The following is a 25638-nucleotide window of genomic DNA, read 5'->3' as shown; positions in this document are numbered from 1 at the left end:
AACCAAACTGACCCACCTCTGTCGATGGATCACCAGCTTTCTGACAGATAGGCAGCAGCTAATGAGACTGGGGAATCTCACATCCGGGACCCTCACTATTAGCACTTGATTAGCACTGGCTCTCCTCAGGGATACGTTCTTTCTCCACTGCTCTTCTCCCTGTACACGAATGACTGCACTGCAAAGGACCCCTCTGTCAAGCTCCTGAAGTTTGCAGACGACACCACATCATTGGCCAAATCCGTGACGGTGACAAGTTTGCATACAGATGGGAGGTTGAACAGCTGGCTGTTTTGTGTGGTCACAGCAACCTTGAGCTGAACATGCTTAAAACAGTGGAGATGATAGTGGACTTCAAGAGAAATCCCCCTACAATCCCCCCCTCACCATCCTGAACAGTACTGTTGCAACAGTGGAGTCATTCAGGTTCCATGACTCTACCATCTTTCAAGACCTGAAGTGGGACAGCAACATAGACTCCATTGTGAAGAAGGCTCAGCAGATGTTGTACTTCCTTCACCAACTGATGAAGTTCAACCTGCCACAGGTTCTGCTGATACAGTTCTACACAGCCATCGTTGAGTCTGTCCTGTATACATCTATAACTGTCTGGTATGGTTTAACCACCAAATTAGACAGAAGGAAACTATAATGGACAGTCAGGACTACTGAGAGGATTATTGCTGCCCCCTGCCCAATAGTGAGGAAGCATGCCGTTAGAATCACTCTAGACCTCACACACCCTGTCCACTCACTCTTTGAACTGTTTTGAACCCTCCAGGACATCCAGGCACAAGAACAGTTTTTACTCCCAAGGCCATTTTCCACATGAGCAATTAAACTGCCTTAGGACTCCCCCATAGTGCAATAATGTAAATACTTATCTCATGTACATATGTAATTCACATATTTAATTAAATAACTGTACATATCCCTACCTTGCACATATGTTACCACTCGCACATGTACATAGGCGATTCTGTTATATGTCCTATTATTTGAATGTCTATTTATACTCTTACCTTGTTTTATATTCTGCTTCTCACTGTAATGTTCTTTGTGCACTTGTTTCTCCTATCACCCAAAAAAAATTCCTTGCGTACGTTAGAACAATTGGCACTAAAGCTCATTCAGTTTCTGATTCTGAAAAGTTACACAGACAGTACTAATATCTAATGAACAAGTATGGGGCTGCATAGCCTCAGACCAGTCAGAGTGCCCATGATGACCTCTGTCCACCATCGAAAGCGCCTACAATGGGCACTTGAGCATCAGAACTGGACCTTGGAGCAGTATAAGAAGATCACCTGGTCCGATGGAGGGAATGTGATGCTCTGGGCAATGTTCTGCTGGACAACCCTGAGTCCAGCCATTCACGTGGACGTGCCACTTACCTAAACATTGTTGCAGGCCAGGTACACCCCTTCATGGCAATGGTATTCCCTGATGGCAGTGGTCTCTTTCAGCAGGATAATGTGCACTGACACACTGCACACGTTGTTCGGGAATGGTTTGAGGAACATGATGAAGAGTTCAAGGTGTTGTCCTGGCCTCCAAATTCCCTAAATCTCAATCCGATCGTTTGTGGGATGTGCTGGACCAACATGTCTGATCCATGGCAGCTCCACTTCGCAACTTACAGGACTTGAAGGATCTGCTGCTAATGTCTTGGTGACAGATGCACAGGACACATTCAGGGGTCTTATATAGTCCATGACTCGGCAGGTTGGCGCTGTTTTGGTGGCATGCAGAGGACCGACAGCATATTAGGTTATAATCTGTATATGTTCAATTTTATGGTAAGCAACAACAGACATTTTACTAGTAAATGATGGAATAGTGACAAGTTGCAACAGTACTAATATATAATTAATAAGTAGAAGTAACTAAGTGAACAGATACTGGGCACTATTGGAATAGTAGCTACAAATAATTAGCAACACCTACTTAATAGCTACTAGTAATAATTGGAATACATACTTGTCAGACGTATATATCTGTATCCTGGATCCCAATGGAATTTAAGAGCAAAAAGTAGCAATTTGTTACAATGAAATAATTACTTGTCACTTTTGGAATGAATAAATACAAGTAACTAATTATGCAGATACTATACACTATTTGGAATTGGTGCTAGTTTCTTATAAATCAGAACTAGAATTTAATGAATAGTTACTAGCAACTTAAATATGAACAAATGAGTACTAGAAATTAAGTAATTTGTAAGTTCTAATGACTAAATATTAATACAGCATGCCATAGATGCGCACACATGTGCGCCCTCTAGTGGTGAAGGTAACTGCAGTTTTTGTGTGTGTGTGTTAGTAGTTGAGATAGTAGATTGATTTCATTGGGGTGTGTGTAATTAAACCTCTACCGCTGTTCAATGATTCATTTGCTATTTTTCTTTGTGTTTTGCTAATGAAGGTAAATAACGCGTTCGGGCTTCAGTCACTGTTTTTTGTTTTTAACGCTGCAGTGCGGATCATTTAGTCTGATGCAGCAGGAGGTGATTAATATGAATATAAGACCCTAGTCTCTCACTCTCTCTCTCTCTCACTTTCTCTTTCTACTATTGTGACAAAGGCCTGTTAGAACAAATATTTCTCTTTCTGTACGTGCCCTTGAAATGTATGTGTCTCTCTTAGGGGCCTTTCACACCAGATTCATCTGATCGAATCTAAACACTACTAAATAGGACAGATGAATGCAAGAACATGTCCTGTGTGAACGGCCTCTGACAGTCTGTAATGTGGCGTCTTTCTCGGCTTTTACTTGCAGTTATAGTGAAAGGCCTGGTTTGTGGAAAAAGATATAACTTGACATGTAAATGTGTCTTTGTGTTTGTGTGACCTCCAGATTGTGTCTGCAGTGCAATATTGCCATCAGAAGAGAATAGTCCACAGGGATCTCAAGGTGAGACACACACATTGAGGTCATGTGAGGTTTGGACACAGTCTGAGCCTGTAGCATTGATCTGATCGTTGATCTGATTAAAACAAGAGTTCACCCAAAAATGTACATTCTGTCTCACATTTCTCTCTCTGTATGTCTCTTTAAGGCTGAGAACTTGCTGCTAGATGCTGACATGAATATAAAGATAGCTGACTTTGGCTTCAGTAATGAGTTCACAATTGGCAGTAAGTTGGACACGTTCTGTGGCAGTCCTCCATACGCCGCTCCCGAGCTCTTCCAGGGAAAGAAGTATGATGGGCCGGAGGTGGACGTCTGGAGTCTGGGGGTCATACTCTACACACTCGTCAGTGGTTCACTTCCCTTTGATGGACAGAACTTGAAGGTAACATCCTGTTATATAGCAGATTATTGCAGATGTACACTTACATATTTAAATATATTAAAATGCACAACTTTCTGGAATACTTCATTCCGATTGGTCAGTGGCAGCTAATTGGTTCATAAAGTTCTTTACAACTAAAATAAGCTTTTTTTTAAAAAAAAGGCCAAGTTGAACTGTTTTTAACTTGACATGCCGTATTAAAAACGTGCAGTTCATGTTGCGAAATTCTGGGGGGGGAAATGTAGGAAATGCTGAACATTTTTCATGCGAATATGTCTTACGGCTTCTCATAAAAACATTATTATCAGGTTTACGTGAATGAAAGGTGATATAGTGTTTTGACACTAAACAATGCTGTGGTTGTCCACACAGGAGCTGAGAGAGAGAGTTTTGCGAGGGAAGTACAGAATTCCGTTCTACATGTCCACAGACTGTGAAAACCTGCTGAAGAAACTGCTGGTGCTGAATCCAGGCAAACGTGGCAGTCTAGAGGTCAGACACACTTCTGATTTAATGGGATTGACAGGCATGTGACTAATAAATGAGGGAGGGCAGGCCTCATGAATTTAAAGTGATATTTCACAGGGCCTGGGTATTTCAGCGAGTATTGACGTTGACTATCACACCTGGAGTCGTGAGTTCGAATGCTGAGTGTATCCAGCCACATCTTCTAAGCAACCAAATTGGCCGGTTGCTTGGGAGGGTAGAGTCACATGAGGTAACCTCCTCGTGGTCGTGATTAGTGGTTCTCGCTCTCAATGGGGCGTGTGGTAAGTTGTGCATTGATCGTGGAGAGTAGCATGAGTCTCCACATGCTGAGAGTCTCCGCGGTGTCATGCACAACGAGCCACATGATAAGATGCGCAGATTGTCCTCCACCACCCAGATTGAGGTGAGTAACCGCACCACCATGAGGACCTAGTACATAGAGGGAAATTGGGCATTCCAAAAAAGTTGGGGAGAAAGGGGTATTTAAAAAAGAAAGGTTTGCCCAAAAAATGAAATTTATGTTTTAATTTACTCACCCACATGTTGTTCCAAACCATTCTTTTGTCCATAAAACACAAAAACGATGTTATGCAGAATATTCACACTGTCCTCTTGCATACAGCAAAAGCCAGAGGTTGTCAAGTTCCAAAAATGACTCATAAAAAAGTAGTCTAAGTAGTCCATATGTCTTAAAATCTATGATCCAAAACTGATTTTAATTTCAAATGATTTGTCGAATGGACTTTTGGTATTGTTTATTGTGTACTCTTCTGATGCTAGTATTACTTTAACACATACTGTATGTCAGTGGTTGATGTTCTGATCTAAAACAAATGGTTTAATTCAGATGTGAATGTGCGATTTACACAGTAATATCTGATTCTTTCCTGCAGCAAATCATGAAGGATCGCTGGATAAACGTGGCACATGAGGAGGAGGAACTCAAACCCTACACAGAACCAGAACCGGACTTCAGTGACTCCAAACGTATCGGTCTGTATTCTGTTTTATCTGTGTCTCTATCCTTGCTTTGTTTCTTACACTTTTGCTTTCATGAGATGAATCTCACAAAAGCATCACATTTGTGTCACAATCACATTTCAAAACTAAATCAAATAAAAAAATATAATAAAGGATATTTTCCTTGACGTACATACACTCACTGAGCACTTTTTTAGGAACACTATGGTCCAATCCCATCTCACAGGATAGACTGACATATTTGACTGTTGCGACGCACCTTTTTCAGTGTCTCACGCCATAAGCAGCAAAGTGTGTTCAAGTCAAAGTTAAGTTTGCAATATCAATCGAGCAAGAGTGCTGTTGTTAGATATCAGCTACATGTAGTGATTATATATATATACAGTCAGGTCCATAAATATTGGGACATCGACACAATTCTAATCTTTTTGGCTCTATACACCACCACAATGGATTTGAAATGAAACAAAGATGTGCTTTAACTGCAGACTTTCAGCTTTAATATGAGGGTATTTACATCCAAATCAGGTGAACGGTGTAGGAATTACAACAGTTTGTATATGTGCCTCCCACTTTTTAAGGGACCAAAAGTAATGGGACAGATTAACAATCATAAATCAAACTTTCACTTTTTAAAACTTGGTTGCAAATCCTTTGCAGTCAATTACAGCCTGAAGTCTGGAACGCATAGACATCACCAGACGCTGGGTTTCATCCCTGGTGATGCTCTGCCAGGCCTCTACTGCAACTGTCTTCAGTTCCTGCTTGTTCTTTGGGCATTTTCCCTTCAGTTTTGTCTTCAGCAAGTGAAATGCATGATCAATCGGATTCAGGTCAGGTGATTGACTTGGCCATTGCATAACATTCCACTTCTTTCCCTTAAAAAACTCTTTGGTTGCTTTCGCAGTATGCTTCGGTCATTGTCCATCTGTACTGTGAAGAGCCGTCCAATGAGTTCTGAAGCATTTGGCTGAATATGAGCAGATAATGTTGCCTGAAACACTTCAGAATTCATCCTGCTGATTTTGTCAGCAGTCACATCATCAATAAATACAAGAGAACCAATTCCATTGGCAGCCATACATGCCCACGCCATGACACTACCACCACCATGCTTCACTGATGAGGTGGTATGCTTTGGATCATGAGCAGTTCCTTTCCTTCTCCATACTCTTCTCTTCCCATCACTCTGGTACAAGTTGATCTTTGTCTCATCTGTCCATAGGATGTTGTTCCAGAACTGTGAAGGCTTTTTTAGATGTTGTTTGGCAAACTCTAATCTGGCCTTCCTGTTTTTGAGGCTCACCAATGGTTTACATCCTCTGTATTCACTCTGGTGAAGTCTTCTCTTGATTGTTGACTTTAACACACATACACCTACCTCCTGGAGAGTGTTCTTGATCTGGCCAACTGTTGTGAAGGGTGTTTTCTTCACCAGGGAAAGAATTCTTCGGTCATCCACCACAGTTGTTTTCCGTGGTCTTCCGGGTCTTTTGGTGTTGCTGAGCTCACTGGTGCGTTCTGTCTTTTTAAGAATAATCCAAACAGTTGATTTGGCCACACCTAATGTTTTTGCTATCTCTCTGATGGGTTTGTTTTGTTTTTTCAGCCTAATGATGGCTTGCTTCACTGATAGTGATAGCTCTTTGGATCTCATATTGAGAGTTGACAGCAACAGATTCCAAATGCAAATAGCACACTTGAAATGAACTCTGGACCTTTTATCTGCTCCTTGTAAATGGGATAATAAGGGAATAACACACACCTGGCCATGGAACAGCTGAGCAGCCAATTGTCCCATTACTTTTGGTCCCTTAAAAAGTGGGAGGCACATATACAAACTGTTGTAATTCCTACACCGTTCACCTGATTTGGATGTAAATACCCACAAATTAAAGCTGAAAGTCTGCAGTCAAAGCACATCTTGTTTGTTTAATTTCAAATCCATTGTGGTGGTGTATAGAGCCAAAAAGATTAGAATTGTGTTGATGTCCCAATATTTATGGACCTGACTGTATAAGCTGTGTCTCATTTCGAAGGCTGCGTACTAGCTAGGACGTGTCCTTTGATGGCTGCAGTATACCGAGTGCCCTCTTTTAAACAAGCCTCGTTTAAAAGAGATGGCCTTCGTTGGACAAATAGAACGTAACATGGTTGCTATGACACTCTTTAACAAGCGCGAGTGCAAAGTCCTTTTAGAAGGGAATGTATGAGTTAAATTTTAGGAGTGTTATAATGTTGTAAAGAGAAAAGAAAATAGATTTAACAGGTGTACTTTTAGTCTAAAACTTTATTTTAATTATATATACAGGTGAAACTTGAAAAATTAGAATATCGTGCAAAAGTTCATTAATTTCAGTAATTAAACTTAAAAGGTGAAACTAATATATTATATAGACTCATTACAAGCAAAGTAAGATATTTCAAGCCTTTATTTGATATAATTTTGATGATTATGGCTTACAGCTTATGAAAACCCCAGATTCAGAATCTCAGAAAATTAGAATATTACATGAAATCAATAAAAAAAAAGGATTTTAAATACAGAAACCATTACCTTTTGAGGCTTTCCCTCCTTGTGGAGGGTGTCAATGATAGTTTTCTGCACAACTGTCAGGTCAGCAGTCTTCCCCATGATTGTGAATTCAACTGAACCAGACTGAGAGACCATTTAAAGGCTCAGGAACCCTTTGCAGGTGTTTAGCTGATTAGAGTGTGACACTTTGAGCCTACAACTCCACTGAAACAGCTCTTATCAAAGTCTCTAGTGATGTGATGATGGCAGCGGACACTGGCCGCTACACTGTACTTGTACTTCTCGATTTGAGTTCTGCCTTTGACACGGTAGATCACAGTATACTGATCAACCGGCTTCAAAATGAGATGGGACTATCTGGATCTGTCCTACAGTGGTTCTCTTCCTATATTCAAGACAGAACCTTTAATGTTTCTATAAACAATGTACAGTCAGATGTGACCAATTTGTCCTGCGGAGTGGCACAAGGGTCAGTTTTGGGGCCTATTTTGTTTTTACTGTACATTTTGCCACTTGGTCATATTATGGGTTGTTTTAAGGATGTATCGTATCATCTTTATGCCGATGATGTCCAGTTGTATTGTTCTTTTAATGATGCTGAGTTCCATCGATTGTCACTGTTCTTAGAGTGTGTGTCCTCTATCAAAGACTGGCTGGCCACAAACTTTTTGCAGATAAATGCAAGTAAGACTGAAACATTGATCTTTGCTCCAGACCATAAGATCCCGGTGATCAAACAGCACCTTGGCTCCCTTGGCTCCTCTGTCAAATCCAGCCTCAGAAACCTGGGGGTTGTGTTTGACCAGGCCATGTCTTTGGAGATACACTCAAAACAGCTTGTCCGAAACTGCCTCTATCACCTCAGGAATATCTCTAAGATACGTAAAATGTTGTCAAAGAAGGATCTGGAAATTATTATTCATGCTTTCATATCAACTAGACTTGATTATTGCAACTCTGTCTTTACCTTCATGAATAAGTCTGCTGTGAACAAGCTGCAAATGGTTCAAAATTGTGCTGCTAGACTTTTAACTGGTGCCCCAAGAAGGTCTCATATCACTCCCGTTTTGTTGACTCTCCACTGGCTCCCTGTAAAATATAGGATTGATTTTAAGATTTTAGTGCTGACTTTTAGGGCATTAAATAGTCAGGCCCCACAGTACATCAAGGTCCTTTTGAGTCAGCACTCCTCTAGCCGCACTCTTCGGTCTTCTGGCCAGAACCTTCTTTTGGTCCCCAAGACTCGTTATAAAACCCGTGGGGACCTGTCTTTTCAGTCTGTTGCCCCCAGACTGTGGAACGCCCTGCCCCTGTCTCTGCGTCTGGCTGACTCTGTTGACTCTTTTAAAAAAGATCTGAAGACTTGTTTATTTAAGAAGGCTTTTGGTTGATGGGTTTTAACTAGTGTCACTTTGATTTTACATATGTATTGTATATATTTTTATATTGTTTATATAAGATTTTGCTTTTACCTCTCTCGTGTACAGTGACTTTGTGATTTTATCTGTGAAAAGCGCTTTAGAAATAAACTTTACTTACTTACTTTACTACAATACTGAACCTTTTCACAATATTCTAATTTTCTGAGATTCTGAATTTGGGGTTTTCATAAGCTGTAAGCGATAATCATAAAAATTATATCAAATAAATCTTGAAATATCTTACTTTGCTTGTAATGAGTCTATATAATATATTAGTTTCACCTTTTAAGTTGAATTACTGAAATTAATGAACTTTTGCACGATATTCAAATTTTTCGAGTTTCACCTGTATTCATGTAATTATACATCTTATATACTCTGCATCCATCTACTGAGGTACTTCAACTCAGGAATTAACATTCCTTGCGTTTGAACATCATATTTAGGGGCAAATTGGTGTTGTTATTTTTTTTAGACATTTCCGTTGAAGCAAAGAATTGTGGGTTGTGAGTGCCCACGAAGGATACACCTCATGCATCTGCCGAATTCCTGTGAAAGAAGGTCGCATTCGAAGGCTGCATTCGAAGTGTCCTACTCGCTTTTCTGAAACGAGACAGCCTCGATGACATATGTGGTCGACAAATGTGACCGCCGTAGGACGCATCCTTCCAAACGAGACACAGCCATAGTCAAAGTCTTTCTAGCAATTCAGTCCACTAGCGGCCATCTTTGGAACACTCTCGGGCAGATGTTTTTCTATGTAAACAAGCGGCATTCAATTGCAGCTCCTAGCTACTTGAATTCCAAAATGGTTGGTCAAGATTACGATTAAAGAATATATTTCAAATCGGCAGTAAAATCTAACAACACTGGAATCATAAAATGTGCTTCTTTACCTCAAATTATAGTAAAAAATGAAAGTTTCTGGCTTGTATAGCTTATGCCCATTGGCATTCTCAAATTGATTGACAAGCGATGTTTGTATCTTAAAGGTGATTGGCTATTTTACCTGTAAGCCACGATATCTTAATCCCCGAAAATAGCTCCAAAAGAAGCCGAAGCATCATGCATAGCTCTCACACTTTTGTTTTAAACTAGTGATGTTCCAATTGTAATCAAATCATTGTTTTTGAACAAATCTTTGAAGTGAATGATTCATTTTTGTGTACTTCTATTGTTTATATGGTGAACAACTGATTATTTTTATGAATCAGTTGAGTCAATGCTTGAATGACTCACTCATAAACATAAACAACACTTATTTGTCACCACCTACTGGAGTAAATATGAAATCTCCAGAAATGGTCACTGAATGAATCATGGAAATAAATCAAAATAAACCATAAATCAAATCCCCCAAACTCTCTGGAAAGTCACAAACACAAGCAGAGTGGTACAAATAGTTAAGTGTCCCAGTGCTGTATATGTACTATATATTAGCATTCCACCACTCTGCCATCGCTCGTCCAACCAGATTCGAGGACCGGAAATAACTGTTGTAGAAAATAAGTTAAAATATTGCATCCAGTGCTAACGTTTTTTAGCACCGCCTATTGCTCACCTGATCTCTCAAAATTGCCTTTTAAATAAATCAATACCCTCTGTGCATTTGAAGAAAAGTGAAAAAGAGTTCTGAATCTATCATCTCTGGTCCTCTTTCAGAGTTGATGATCACTATGGGTTTCCCTAAAGATGAGATCACCGAAGCATTGGTGGCACAGAAGTATGATGAGGTCATGGCCACATATCTGCTGCTGGGCAGGAAACCCGCAGAGGCAAGTCATCATGGGCGTTATACAGTGCCTACTGGAAAATCAGTCATAATGACAGAGTCACACCTACTTAATATTCATCATGTGTTATTGTGTACTCATTGCAGTTTGAAGGGAGCGAATCGTTGTCCAGCACAAACCTGTGTCAGAGGTCGCGACCTACCAGTGACTTGAACAACAGTTCCACACAGTCACCCGCACACTCCAAAGTCCAGCGAAGTATCTCAGCCACGCAGAAACAACGACGATTCAGCGATCACGGTGAACACACACACAAACGCACACTGACTGCACGGAATAGCATGAACATTTACTTAATTAAACTTGAATTAAAAATGTAATTTTGTGAATATGTATTTCATGGTCACAGTATTTCTGTATGGCTAAATGATCAGATTCAAAATATTCTCTACACTGAACTTATTGTTTAGGAAGAATCAAATTATTGACCATATATATTTGATGCTGTACTTGTGTAAAGATGATCAAACTACAAGCTGGGACTGGCAAATATAGGCCATGATTATTCCTCTTCTCTTTCAACTGACAACCAAAAAAGGCATTTTGTGGCATTTTTGGCCACCATTTTGGTGCATGCCAATAGTATTCCAGTATGAAACTTTAATGCGGAGAAAAGGCAGTGACATTAAATGTCATCATTACATGATACAGATTCAATTAGATTTAATGAAAACTCAGATGATAAAGTTTTTACAGCCAGAAAAGCAGAATTTCAGGCTGACAACAAACACAACTGTAACTCGCTGATGTCTATGGAAGCATATTGCAGTCAAAATTCAACTGCACTTAGAAAAACAATTTGCATTTGTGGTTCCTAATTGTGCACTCACAAAGTGTGACACATTGCAGATTGCAGATTTGCACATCTGCTGAACATCAAAAGCAATCTTAAAGCTTATAAAGTCCCAATTAAAACTATATTTATCTGACTCTAAATTCTGATTGGGTGAACCGTGTTGGAATCTGTTGTCAAATTTATTGAAAGGCACACCTGTGAGCCCATAGTAATGAAAATAATTATGAAACCGTTTGTAGACAAATGTTTTTTATTTATTTTGTCAACGATAACGAAGACAAGATGGAAAAGACGCATCATGATGATAATTAAATGGTTTTAATTAACCTCGTGTGACCTTCTGTGCAGACATTGTGTTTTGGCTTCGCTATATGTAAATATTTAAATTCATTTAAACTGGCTGATCTCAGTTCAGGAGACTCTGAACTGAGACTGAACTGAGACTGAACTGAGACTGGCTCTGAACTGAGACTGAGACTCTGAACTGAGACTGGCTGTCGTAGTCAAACAACATGTTGCCGATCACAGCGGAGTTTGCGATCACCAAAAACACACAAAAAAACTACATCTGGTAAGAACCCCAATTGAGTTTTTATATTGAAATCTGTTGGAGTCTAAATATTAAAGTCTCTAGTTACATCGTATTTGCCATTTTTTAAAATTTGTGTGATTTATTGCAAAAAGGCACACTGTTAAACACAATGACCTAGACAATAGCATTAGTTTTTCATTAGAAATCCTATATTTAATTGCATTTTTACATTGAGAATTTTTTTTTTGCTTTCAGCGATTTTTTACTTTTCTGAGACAAGTGAAGACAGACAGCACACTGGATGTTAAGTCATTCACTAAAAAGGGAGCATCCTGTAACACTCTATGCAGCCAAGTGCATTCACTCCTAAAATCTGATCAAAAGTTCAGTTTCAGGCTGCAGATGATGTTTGGATCACTCAACATGTTTGACAGACATGGGACAATGATCATCAGTACATAGATTCACAATTAATAATGCTTCGATTTATGAACATGGTTGGCAGTGATTGGATGATGTTGGCCATTACTTTAAATCAGAATTAATTATCCTAATTTCTGATGTAACGTCTGAAACGTCTCAAAAACATGAATAACCAACACTCCTGGAAACGTAATAAAAAGTTTAATTAAAAAAAAGTGTTTAAAATTTCACAACTTAGTCCCGCTGTCCACACATGTGGACATATATTTTTAGGAAAACTTTTTTTATTATTATTTTGGCATGTTTATAAGGTGCTGCTTGTTACAAAGGGAAATGGAAAATACACACAGCAGTCACGCTCCAGTCTCAGGAGGTTAACAGACTACTGTTAATAATACTGCAATAAAATAACAATGTTGTTTATTTATTTATTTATTTATTTATTAAGAAAGAATAAATGTAAGAATGAAATAATTCAGTCATATTATTTTGGGGATTTCCCCGCTTGAGCTGCGTGAGCTGAGTCCAACACCTGTACAATAAACTTTACAAATGGGTTAATAACCTCACTCAAAAACATCTATATATCACTAAATCCACAACCTAACTGTAATATTACAATTTATTTCTGCCATACAATGAAGTGAATAAACAGGTGAACTTGAACTAAGTTACGTGCTAGTCAGAATGTGCAACTTGTTTTGTGAATGCACTGTTTTCTTAAAAATGTGCTACTTGTAACACAATATTCAAAACTGTCTAAATGTGAGAATTCACAACAGAATCTTATCTTGTACTTCATAATATTTATTATATACTATTATATTAGGTGCTCAGGTTTTTAGAACAGTTTTCTAATATTTTTACATATTTATTTATCAATTTTTTTATATGTTTGATGCATGTTTAAGTAATTGCAAGAAGTTTAAAAAAATCGAAATATTTTAATATTTGGTTAAAGTTTGGTCTTTTAGCACATCATTGTCAACTAAAATATGTAAATTCAAATGAAATACCATTTTAGTCAACGTAAAATTGACTAGAATTACTGAATATGACATGAAATATTGACTAAATTTAAAGGATTTTTTTTTTGTCAAAGTCCAAAATTAAGACTAAAATAAAAAACATTGTGAAAATTAGCACTGATGTGAGCGTACCTTCCATATAATGCGCTAAGTTGCAATGTTGCTTGGTAAACGAAAACAATCAATTACAATATTCAATCATATATCTGCAAGCAGCGATCACGGGCCCAAGCAACATGGGTCCATTTCCACTTGGTGGCTTTTGGAAAACAATGCATGATGGACACTGCAACAACTCAACATTAATATGCCACCATTCCAGTTTGACTACAACGTCATGTAATTTAATCTGTTGCCATGATATCACTATTAAAGCTAACATGCATCCCTTCAAAAATTTTCCATCGGCAGTGTCTACACAATTTTGAAGCAATTTGGATAAATGTAAGAGGACTATTTCAAAGTCTGTTATGTCACACTTCCTGCTGCCAGCTGGTGACGCTATGACCATGACTCACAATAGCCACATCCAAGTGATTAGCCCCCATGAAAAAACATATAACTCAATTTTGATCTAAATCACACAATGCACACTGAAGATATGAGACACTTCCTGTTTCCCTATTTTTGCCATTAATTTAGTGCATTCTCTGCTTATGATCCAATGATTGAAGAAAAAACCGCATGCATTTCATTAGGCTCGATTGAGATGAGTAAATTCTGTGCAGAACTGATCACTGATGATCACCAACATGTGCATGCCGGTTAGAAATCTGTCTGAATTGCTGTGATATCATAATCACTCCCGTCAGAGCGAGGCGCAAAAATATGATACCATCACATATCCCATACAGAGATTGTCATAGTCTTGGTAATATTCACATATCATTTATACACATAAAAACATGATATTTTGGAAGATAGCAAAACATCACGGTTGTTTAAGCCAATGAGCATTAAGCTGTGTCATCAGCCAGTCATTTCCATTGCGCTTGCATTTCGGTGCAGTACTCGGAAAAAGCAACTGTGCCGCCTGCCTACTACAACTGCGGCCACCTCGCTCTCGTTGGACATTTTTTGACATTACATTAATGCATTTGGCAGATGCTTTTATCAAAAGTGACTTACAGTGCACTTATTACAGGGACAATCCACCCGGAGCAACCTGGAGTTAAGTGCCTTGCTCAAGGACACAATGGTGGTGGCTGTGGGGATCGAACCAGCGACCTTCTGATTAACAGTTACGTGCTTTAGCCCACTACGCCACTCCACCACTTTTGACATACGTCTTCATAACATCACAGGAAGTCGGACAGATTTCGAACCAGAATGCACCTGCCGGTGATCACCGGTGGTCGGTTCTATGCAGAACTTGCTCATCTCAAACGAGAATTTCGAGTCTGTACTCGCTGCAGCTTGTAGCGCGATGACGTACTGGATTAAATCCACTACGTACTGGATGTTTGTTACCTCTGAGAAGTTGCCACCACATATAATTAAATCATTACCAAATCTGTAACATGCAAAATTAGATTTGTGCTGGTTCGGTGTTTGAGATATTAGACATTATTTTCTGGCTGTGTGACATCACTTTCCACTCCATGTGGTCCAAATCGTTCCAAACCGGTGTCGTTCTTTTCAGCTTGATTTGTGATGATTTGTGCCATTAAAAGAAACACTGAAACTATATATCTTCATTAGATAAAGCAAGAAAGGTTTCAGGAACAGTACGTAACTTTCCACCCTATGTGGTCCAAATCGCTCCAAACTGGTGTTGTTTGTTTGTGCCGTTAAATCAGAATCAGCTTTATTGCCAAGTATGCTTACACATACAAGGAAAAAATTAAACATCATAACATATTACTTTCTTTGTATTTAACAAGATAGCTTTTGGGAGTGTGAAATCGCGCAGGCTAATCCCCATGTCAATCACCTGTCTCCATCGTTTGTGCTCACTTCTGGTTTGTGTGTGTTTGGTATCGTTGAAGTATTAATTTTTGGGCAAAGATTACATTTTTCACCACATCAAACTCAAACACATCTCTCTGTCAGGAAATATCAGGTTTGGCAAAAATGCAAACTATTCACCATTCAAACTGTTAACATTTTTTTTAAGCTAATTTAACCAGATTGTTTGGTAAAATGTCTAAATTGTCCTTATTAAAATCACTTTAAATGGTTACTTTAATCTTAAAAACATTGAAACTCATTTATCCTCGATTTATCTACAGCAAGAGCAAAACAGAGCAGGATACAAGACAAATCAAATAAATTGTAAAAGTTAGTAAATAAAGATGTTTCTGATTTAATTGGTTTGGGTCACTGCATAATTTCCATACTTTTAGTAACTACTTCTTAGTTTTGATGATGTTATCCTCTAAAATCTCAAATGTACAGTAACAAATAATAAAGAATAGGCAAGTGTGAGGGGCCGTTCACACTGAGCATGTTTTTGTGTCTGTCCCTGCTGTTTTATAACTGATTTCAATGTAAACGTGTGGTAGATAGACATCTTTCACGGCTTGTTTGTGTTTTTAGATGCCATGTCAATTTAAAAATGAACCTAAACTGTTAAACATCTAGAGTGGAGACACATACGTTTTACTCTTTTGTGGCACTGCTAGTAATTTTAGTGCAACAACAAAGCATTCCAGCACGTGAACACACCTAACATGTTTTCAAACATTGCGCTGATAAATAGTTTCAGTGTTTCGTTTAACGACACAAATCATCACAAATGAACACCACCAGTTCAGACTGATTTGGACCACAGGGGGTGATAAGTGACGTCACCGCTCCCGATTACAAGCTGTTATTTCCAAGGAAGAGAAAAAGATACAAGATTAATTTTAATGGCACAAATCGAGCACAAACGAATGTCACCCGTTTGGAGCGATTTGGACCACATGGGGTGGAAAGTGATGACACGGCCAAAAGAAATTATGTCTAATATCTCAAACACCGAACCAGCACAAACGTTCAAATGTACAGGAGTGAGCTCATTTCTCCATCTCCCTGAGTGAATGAAACCCCACATAAAACACACGAGACACACGCGTGTACAGTGCAGCGTGGATCTCTCACATTAAAAGAGAATGCGGTTGTGAGAACTGAAAATTTGTAGGTGTCAGTTCGGTTATATGCGGTTGTCACACCAGTAAATAACCATCCTGTGTGTGAAAACAACCTTATTAAGCACTCAAAACAGGTCTGACAACCGTAATCTGCTGCCTTGTGAATGTGGCCATCAGGTTTAGCAGCACTGCAGTGTAGGGTCAGGTGAGTAAACGCATCTGCTTTTGCATTGGTCGCGCTGTGTGGTTGAGCAGTTTTTTTTATTATTAGTTGCTTTTTGCTTTCAGAACAATAGTTTACTTACCTGGTGTAACTAAATAGTTACCGCTGAGATTATCAAGCTGGCATACACGGTCCTTAACGTTCCACACACACAAGATGTTAACTCTCAAAACAACATAATTTAAGGTACACTCAGTCATTGTTTTCCTCACTACAAATTTATACTCAATGAAATGAACATTAATTTTGAAATATAAGTATAAAATCAATCACTCACGTGAGAATAACCTTATCGAAGTTGTTTTATTCTGCATGGATAGGGTCTGTATGTATTTCTTTCTATCTGTCTGTCTTTTTATTTCTTTTTGGAGTAGGTTGGCACAGGGATTAACAAGGAAAATGTAAAATGTCAAAACATTTTGTAGCCCCCTGCTGTCCCTGCTGTAATGGGCAGCTAATCCTAAACTGGTTGGCTGGCTTTAGCTGGCCACCCAGTCTAGCCAGTCAGTTAGCTGGTTTCAGAGGGGATTTGATAACTTTTTAGTTGGCCAGGCTTGGATGCCAGCTAACCTCCCATCTTAAACCAGATTGTCCAGGCTGAGAGACTAGCTAAATCCAGCCTGACCGGCAAAGACCATCCCGAACATCTAAAATCATCCTGACCAGCTAAGATCAGCATGACCATCTTGACCAGCTAAGCCCACCCTAACCAGCTAAGACCAGCCTGACCAACTAAGACCACCCTGACCAGCTAAGATCAGCATGATCAGCCTGACCAGCTAAGACCAGCCTGTGCGACAAGCTGGTTTTAGCTGGTCTTTTCAGCGGGGCAGCATATAATAATTATTTGAATGGCTTTGCAAAGTAAACGTCATGAAGTATGTACATACAATAATGTGGTAGCATACCATACACATTGTTATAGGTATAAAACACAACACTCAATTGTATACAATATGTTATGGGGTCCCAGCTGCTTCTCTCTACCCACCAAGTGGTCCTTGGTCTGAAATTGATTGAAGACCCCTTAATTAGCACATGCATGTTACAATATCCAGTACATATTAGATCTAATCCAGTACATCATCGCGCTACAGGCTGCATTGACGACTGTCCTCTGACCAATGGAGCTTGGCTCTCCTCTATTGGACATTTATGGTACTGGGTCTGAGCACTTGGCCACTCGATCTAAAATTAGGAACAGAACTGACTTTGATTTTCTAGTATTTTTACATTTCAGTTGATATATTTATTATATTTTATTTATAAAAAAAAGTTTGTGCAGTACATTTTCATTACAATAAACTTAGACTTCTATAGCTTTTTTTATTTCACTTTAAAAACATTCACATGCACAATAAATTGCAATGGCAACAATTAAAAAAATATCAAATATCCCTTTGCAATTTTACATCAGCAGTGTCAACGTTATTCTAAAGAATTTTTTAAGAAATTCATGTAAACACAAGAGGGCTATTTGAAAGTCTAATTAAATTGACTTCCTGGTGCCAGTTGGTGGTGCTATGACCGTGACCCATAATAGTCACATAAATGTGATCAGACCCCCATTACCAAACTCTCTGCTGAATCTTCATCAAAATCATACAATGCACACAGAAGATATAAGGAACTTCCTGTTTCACATTTGGGCCCTTAATTTATTGAGTTGCCATGGCAACAATATATGAAAAATGCATTCACAATGTAGTATCTTCAATGTCTTGGCATAATATTGCCTAAGTTTGTTGCCAGTCACATGAATCCCATAGGAGGAGTATTCAAAAGTTCAGGGCCTGCAATTTTCAAAAAATGCAGATTCAATCCAGAATGGCCAACTTCCTGTTGGGTGGAGCTAATGACTGTAATTTTGAAAGTTGTCCGGCTTGATGAGAAAAATGTATGTAGCAAATTTGGTGACCGTAGAAGAAACTGACCACACTACTTTTGTGAAAAGGTGGCGCTACAGAGCTCCCCAGCCACACCCATGTTAACGTTTGGCCGACAACTCTGATGTGTGTGCAAAATATCGTGAAAATTCAAGCATGCCAAGTACCTCAAAAACATGTGAATATATATAAAAAGGAATCATGACATTTAATGTGTTGCCAAGGCAACAATATTTAAGATATCAAGAATCCCTTCAGAATTTTAAATCTGCACTGTCTTGACATTATTCTTAAAAATGTTTAAGCAATTAAGGTAAACATAAGAGTGACAATTCAAAGTCTTTTAAAAGTGTCACACTTCTTTCCACCAGTTGGTGGTGCTATGAACGTGTCCCACAATAATGGGATCAATGTCTTGGCATGATGTCGCCTACATTTGGTGCCTGTAACATGAAACTCCTAGGAGTATTTCAAATTCCAAAGCATGCATTTTTCAAACAATTCAAAATGGCAGACTTCCAGTTGGGTGGAGCTTATTACTGTCAGTGCGAATATTGTCTGGCTTGATGAGATCTGTATGTGTGCAATGTCTGGTGACATTAGCTTAAAAGGGACGTGCTATAGAAAACCCCAAACATGTCCATTTTCTAGGTGGCGCTACAGAACCAAATAATAATAAATAAATGACAAAAATTACTTTTAATATTCTTCAAATTTGTATAATTACTCCAAAAGGGAAGAAATGCACTGTGATAAAAGTGATGTCTTTGTGATCTTTTTCAGTTGCCCCATTGATTGCTCCTGCCGTGTCTTACACTAAACGCTCTCAGGCCAACAGTGTGGAGGAAGAGAAGAAGGAAGAGAGTGATGCATCCCATAAGCAGCCCTCCTCCAGCTCTAAAGGGGACATGGCCACCTCGCCACTCGTCGCACAGGAACGCAGGAAGTCCTCCACAGCTTCAGGGGTGAGAGGTCGCGGGAAACATTACTTCATGTGCCAAAGCTGCAGGATAGAATTGAGATATAACTAACTAAAGACAGTGTGTGAACTAGTGTTTGTTTATGTGTGTTTATGGTGGTGTAAGCAGAATAGTTCTGCTGGTGGCATGACGAGAAGAAATACATACGTGTGTGAGCGCTCCAGTGCAGACCGATACTCAGCCATACCCAACGGCAAAGACAGCAGGTGACCACCCTCACAAACCTATAGACACAATAAGTGTGGACTGTCTGCATAATTTTTTTTTATTTATTTTTTTATGAAACTTCTGCATGCATCCCCATAGACCCTTTTTCACCGAGTATAATTAATATGATATACGCTTTCAAGATGTGTATCTAAATACACAATGAGCAATGATAAAAATGTATATTTAAAATGCAGTTCATACAGAACAATTACTTGAATATACATCTTGAAGTTCTTAGAAAAAAAGAAATGTTCACGTAAATAGTTTATCTTTCATTAATATTTCTTTAAAAAAATAAGCAGTGAAACAATTTGGTTTTAACCCTCTGGGGTCTGAGGGTTTTTTGGGCCCTGGAGAAGTTTTGACATGCCTTGACATTTGTGCTTTTTTCAGTTGCTTAAAAACATATTAATGGCTAAAGTCTAATAACACTGTATTCAGCGCAAACTGGGCTAAAATAATATCTGAGCAACATGTGTGTACATGTTTGTATTTTTGAGAACATAACATTTATGCATGGTTTTTAAAAAAAACTAAAATTTTAAGTCACTGAAATAAGTTCATATAACACATACTAAACATTTGTCCACAAGACTTTTGAGAACTGGATCTTGTAGCCTAGAGTTTTTGCTACAAAATTATGTGAAAACCATCCTGATCACTCATTCATACAAAACAATATACTAATTTAACTTTTGTAAGACAATTTTAGTTTGAAAGGTAATATGCGATGAGGCGTGAACTATCATGAATATGGATTGTAATTCACACATGAGAGACAAAGACCCCTCCCCTGGGCCTATCAATGAGGGATAGAGAATGAATGTGAGGAGACTTAATGATCAAAATCAAGTTTTAAGTTAAAAGAAGTAATCTGACTATATATTTTCTTTACATAAAGACTTTACTTAATTTTAGACCTACACTACCGTTAAAAGAAGTCTCTTCTGCTCACCAAGACTGGATTTATTTGATCCAAAAGACAGAAGCAACATTGATATTCTGAACTCTTTTTACAATTTAAAAGAACAGTTCCCCTTCTGTCGCTCTCTCCACGTTGTGTCAGAGAAGCGACACTAGGGGTCTCTCTTGAGCGCCGATATTCACCTCTGACCTATTGAAAAGGGCCAATGAGAGTTGGCAGTCAGTATTTGCATACCCCGCCCCCACATACGGGTATTTAAGCGGGGCAAATACGGAAGTTTAGTCAGAAAATTTCTTCGGAGCCGATGGTCTGTCTGCAGTTTGCTGCGAGTTACACACCACTTTAAACGTTCCTGTTTCCTCTGACGATCTGCATGCTGTTGGATCTTGACGGCGCACAACAGCGGCTTTCTCCTTCACATTGCACGGCGTGCATTGTTGCCCCTGAGCGCTTCGACAGCGCAGACACACACACACACACACTGTGTATTAAAAGAGTAAATTCCTATTAAAAGAGTAATTTCTCTAAAAGAGCAAAACACAGCGGCGTTGAACGTCCTTTTCAGGAAGCGTCTTTTTCAAGATGCCCTTCCGCCCCTGTGTTGTTCCTGGATGCGGTAGAGTGCTCTCCGCTTCAGACGGCCACAGGCGCTGTCTCGTGTGTTTGGGCCGCAGACCTGCCGCTACGGGCCCTGCCCCGTCTGCCCGCCGAGGGCATCCCCCTGCGAAGAAACCAGCTCCTGCTCCGCCTCAACCCGGGCCCAGCTCTCAGCCCCAGCGTCGAGCACCCCGCAGGCGGCGCACGCCCCCTGTCTCACGAACCCCCTCTAGGACCTGGAAGGCTCCCAAGCGTTCCTGAGACAGCCGACAACGCTGCACTACCTGTTCCGCCCCGCTGCGAGGCCCCACCGGGAAATCGCGACCCTCTTAGCAAGGGCGCGGTAGAGCCCGTCCCTCCAACCAAAATAAGGAAGGGTTTCTATAGCCCTTACTTCATTGTACCCAAGAAAGGCGGCGGCTTACGACCAATCCTGGACCTGCGAGTTTTCAATCGGGCCTTGTAAAACTCCCGTTCAAAATGCTCACGCAGAGAAATATTCTGGCTGGTGTTCAGCATCTAAATTGGTTTGCAGCGGTAGAACTGAAGGACGCGTACTTCCACGTCTCAATTCTGCCACGACACCGACCCTTCTTACGGTTCGACGGCCAGGCGTTTCAGTACAAAGTCCTCCCCTTCGGCCTGTCTCTGTCCCCTCGCGTCTTCATGAAGGTCGCAGAGGCGGCCCTTGCCCCGCTACGAGTAGCCGGCATCCGCACAGAGACCAGGTGCTCCGGCACCTCAGCCGCTTGGGGCTTGGGTCAACTGGGAAAAGAGCAAGCTCACTCTGGTTCACTCTGGTTCACTCAGTCTCAATCACAGCACGTCTCACGAGCGAGCGTGCTCAGTCGGTGCTGGACTGCCTCGCTTCATTCAAGCCAGGCACAGTGGTGCCTCTAAAACTTTTCCAGAGGCTCCTGGGGCATATGGCGTCCTCCGCGGCGGTCGCGCCACTGGGGTTGATGCATATGAGACCACTCCAGCACTGGCTCCAGACTCGAGTCCCGAGACAAGCATGGCACCACGGCACGCATCGGGTAAGGATCACCCCCGCCTGCCTCAAAACACTCCGACCCTGGACAGACCTCTGCTTTTTATGGGCAGGAGTGCCCCTGCAGCAGGTGTCCCGATGCGTTCTGGTCACAACCGACGCCTCCCGGTCCGGGTGGGGTGCAGCGGGCACGCAGCAGCGGGCCGTTGGAAAGGGGCCCCGCTGCATTGGCACAACACGCCCTAACAGAGGCTCCCATAAACACTCATATTTTATATTTGTTCTGTCCTCACAACAGCATAATATGAAAATACTAACAAACCTTTTTGACCTTGAGGTTTTTGACCACCTAACACTGACATAAACCTCTCCTCTCTCTTAATGTCAATCTCATTTATGTCTCATCTCTGTCACTTCTCTTTGTCTTTCTGTCAGTTTGACAGAGGTGTCGACATCTGCGAGCGGTACTTCCTCTGTGTCTCCAGGAGCAGCGTCTGTGCTGGCGTCCACTCGATCACGTCATGTTAAATCCATGTCCACCTCGGGACACCCCACGAAATCTCCACTACCGCCCATCGAGGACAACACTGAATACAAGGGGTGAAGACACACACTGACCTAATCTGGGATTTTACATTTTAACAGAAACTTTACATTTCAATTTGAATAGATTTGATTAAGATTTAGACAGATTAAGAATGTGAACTCATGAGATAGAGTTTGCATCAAATCTTTCTCTTTCATGGTGAGTAGATTCAGTAGCAGCATTGGAAACACACTCATGTTAGTATTTTCGTATGAGTGTTTATTACGGGGTTCCATTCACATTGGCTGAAGAATGCAGACGGGTCATTACTGTTATGAGGTTTGAACTCTGACCTTTTCAAAAAACAAATAATAGGCTTGTGTAATTTTAGGGAGTATTAGATGGAAATAAATAGCAAGATTTAGCCGTTATTCTTTGAGTAATTGACATTTAGTTTATATGAGGGTATGAACAAAGGTTTCTTTTTTATATTTTTTGAAATTTTGACCTTATACCAATTTCTGTAATTTTATCAAACAGGATGGCATGTTTTAGAGTGAGACAAACCAACTAATACCTCAAAAGATCACAGAATGCATAAAATGTTTGGCTTTTGTTAGTTAAAGGCTATTACAGGTCAAATTGAGGACAGAAAACCCTCAAATCTGTTTTAAACAATATTAAAACGTTCCCAATTGAATATGTTGTGTTTTAAAACATTTTGATTAGAAAAAGGAAAAAAATGAAGAGATACTTGAAATATTTGTTAATAAATTGCCTGTTTTTTGTTGTTGTTTTTTAATCTTATAAATTATTGCATAGCTCCCTAGAATATGACTAAAATGGCAAAATCTTCTCAAGTAATGAAGTGAAATTATTTCAAATTCACCCCTATGTTCACTTACTTGTGACATTGTCAAGGAAGAAAACGAATATGATTTCCATCTTTTAAAATTGTGAGTTTAATATATTATAATTTATTAAGATATTATCTAATATATGATGTGCACATAAACATGTACGGCATAGAAGCAGGTTAGGATTCCCACCGTAGGGTTTAAAATATATTTTCCAGTCCTTGAAAAGTCGTGGAATTTAATTAGGGCTGTCAATCGATTAAAAGTGTTAATCGAATTAATGACATTGTATGCTGATTTATTCTTAGAATTAATCGCATATATAAATATTTGCTGAGAAAGCCCCTCAAATAACAATAATTCAACTATTACCAAATAATTATACATAAAATGCATATTGTAAAACAAATATTATAATAATTCAGATCATTAAAATACATTACATTATAGAGCGGAACAGTCTGGTTCTGGAATTAAAAATCCCATTAATTTATCCCACAGACTATTTGATTTTTAACAATAACTTATAAACCTTTAAAGACAGACCAACCTCATCGATTGTATGTGCTTCCATTGAAGCTGTCTGCGTTATCGCAACCTCATCTTTTAAAAAGCATGTTTGATAGCGGAATTCATTGTAAACAACTACATTACCCATGTTACAGCAGAGAAAAATCCACCAATCAGAGAACCGTGGCTAACGAAACCCTGAAAAACGTGCCTCGGTGCTCCCATGACACACTGTGAATGACGTAATCGAGTCGGTTTCCCATCACCCTTAAACTACTTATATATTTGTATATATTGCCATATTTTACAATAAACTTTATATATTGTTTCTATACCTATCAACAACCTAAAATCAATAGTTTTATATATTCCCATTGTTTTTTATTCAATGACATCATTGGCAATGCTTTATGGGATTGTAGGTTGTGCCCTCATGAAAGACGGTAAGTTCACAGCCTTCTACAATTGCTTTTACGTCTGATTTTCAAATACTTTTTTGTCTCAAAACAAAGTTTGTGATGTTGTGATTCTCCTCAAAGCTGGTTGGTTTGGTTCATGGCTCACAACTCTTTTTTTGAAGGATTTAATAAAAAGTCTATGGAAGAAATGAATGGGGAAAATACTTCCAGAACCCAGTCGGCAGAAAAAGTGGGCTGGCACTGTTGTGCTCTGTTGTGGCAGATGATTTAAGCATTGAAAAGACAAAACAAACACTGGCTTTAGAATTCAATATATTGTTTATTTCCATATTATTGAGCTTTAGCCAGTCATTGGCTTACAGTTCACAGCAATCCATTTTGCAGTTAAATTCATCAGTCAGATTGAGGTTTACCGAGATAAACCTGCTTCGGACGGACGCTTTTGGAGCGTCTCACTTTGGTTGCGTCGCGTCATAAACATACCGTTTTTAGGCCAGTGTGTCAAGTTAGACGTATTTTGGAACATAGAAAAACACGTCTTGCGATCCCAGTGTTCGGATTTGGTAATAAAGCAGTGTTAAGTGTGGTTTGTTCTGTGTATAAGCTGTGCATTGTCTATACAGCTTGAGTTTTGCTTACTGCCCCCTGGAGAAAACAGGTGGTATTTCAAGCTTGAATTGCTCCGCTGGTAGGAATATTCCTTATTACCGTCCGGGGACATGATGAATTGCGGAATTTTTTTTTCATTTAACAATTTTTTTTATATAATTAATCGCACTGAATTAACGTGTTAAATCGACAGCATTAGATTTAATTACATCTTAAAATTAATGGAAACGTATATTTTTCAATTTTGTTTTTCTTGTCTAGATATTGATCTTGAGTAGAGTAATATTTCCCCACATGTCATAGTGATATCAAATTTGTGTGAATTGCTCTTTTTAGTGGGATGTTTCAAAGAATCGCTCCACAAATCAGACTGAATGAATCATCAACAGTGTTGGATGTAATCTGATTACAAAGTAATTAGTTACAGTAATCAAATTATATCAACAGTGTTGGATGTAATCTGATTACAAAGTAATTAGTAATAATCACATTACTTATCGACAAAACGTAGAGAAATATAACAAGCCTCCTAAC

At 39.3% G+C, this 25638-nt stretch overlaps 1 protein-coding gene across 3 annotated transcripts in view; it reads left to right on the top strand.

The window, feature by feature from the left end:
- LOC127640885 (serine/threonine-protein kinase MARK1-like) overlaps window positions 1-25638 on the top strand; it is an 83008-nt gene that overhangs the window by 42501 nt on the left and 14869 nt on the right. For all 3 annotated transcript variants that reach the window (XM_052123580.1, XM_052123578.1, XM_052123581.1), the window contains 9 exons: window positions 2860-2916; window positions 3062-3298; window positions 3671-3790; window positions 4681-4780; window positions 10388-10500; window positions 10605-10758; window positions 19264-19445; window positions 19569-19666; window positions 22619-22783. In XM_052123580.1, the coding sequence (XP_051979540.1) occupies window positions 2860-2916; window positions 3062-3298; window positions 3671-3790; window positions 4681-4780; window positions 10388-10500; window positions 10605-10758; window positions 19264-19445; window positions 19569-19666; window positions 22619-22783 (1226 nt within the window). The remainder of the gene's footprint in view (window positions 1-2859; window positions 2917-3061; window positions 3299-3670; window positions 3791-4680; window positions 4781-10387; window positions 10501-10604; window positions 10759-19263; window positions 19446-19568; window positions 19667-22618; window positions 22784-25638) is intronic.

This window comes from Xyrauchen texanus, chromosome 50 (assembly GCF_025860055.1).
Source record: "Xyrauchen texanus isolate HMW12.3.18 chromosome 50, RBS_HiC_50CHRs, whole genome shotgun sequence".
Lineage (NCBI taxonomy): Eukaryota > Metazoa > Chordata > Actinopteri > Cypriniformes > Catostomidae > Xyrauchen > Xyrauchen texanus.
Note: the sequence above shows the minus strand (reverse complement) of the source record. Positions and strands in the feature narration are given on the sequence as shown.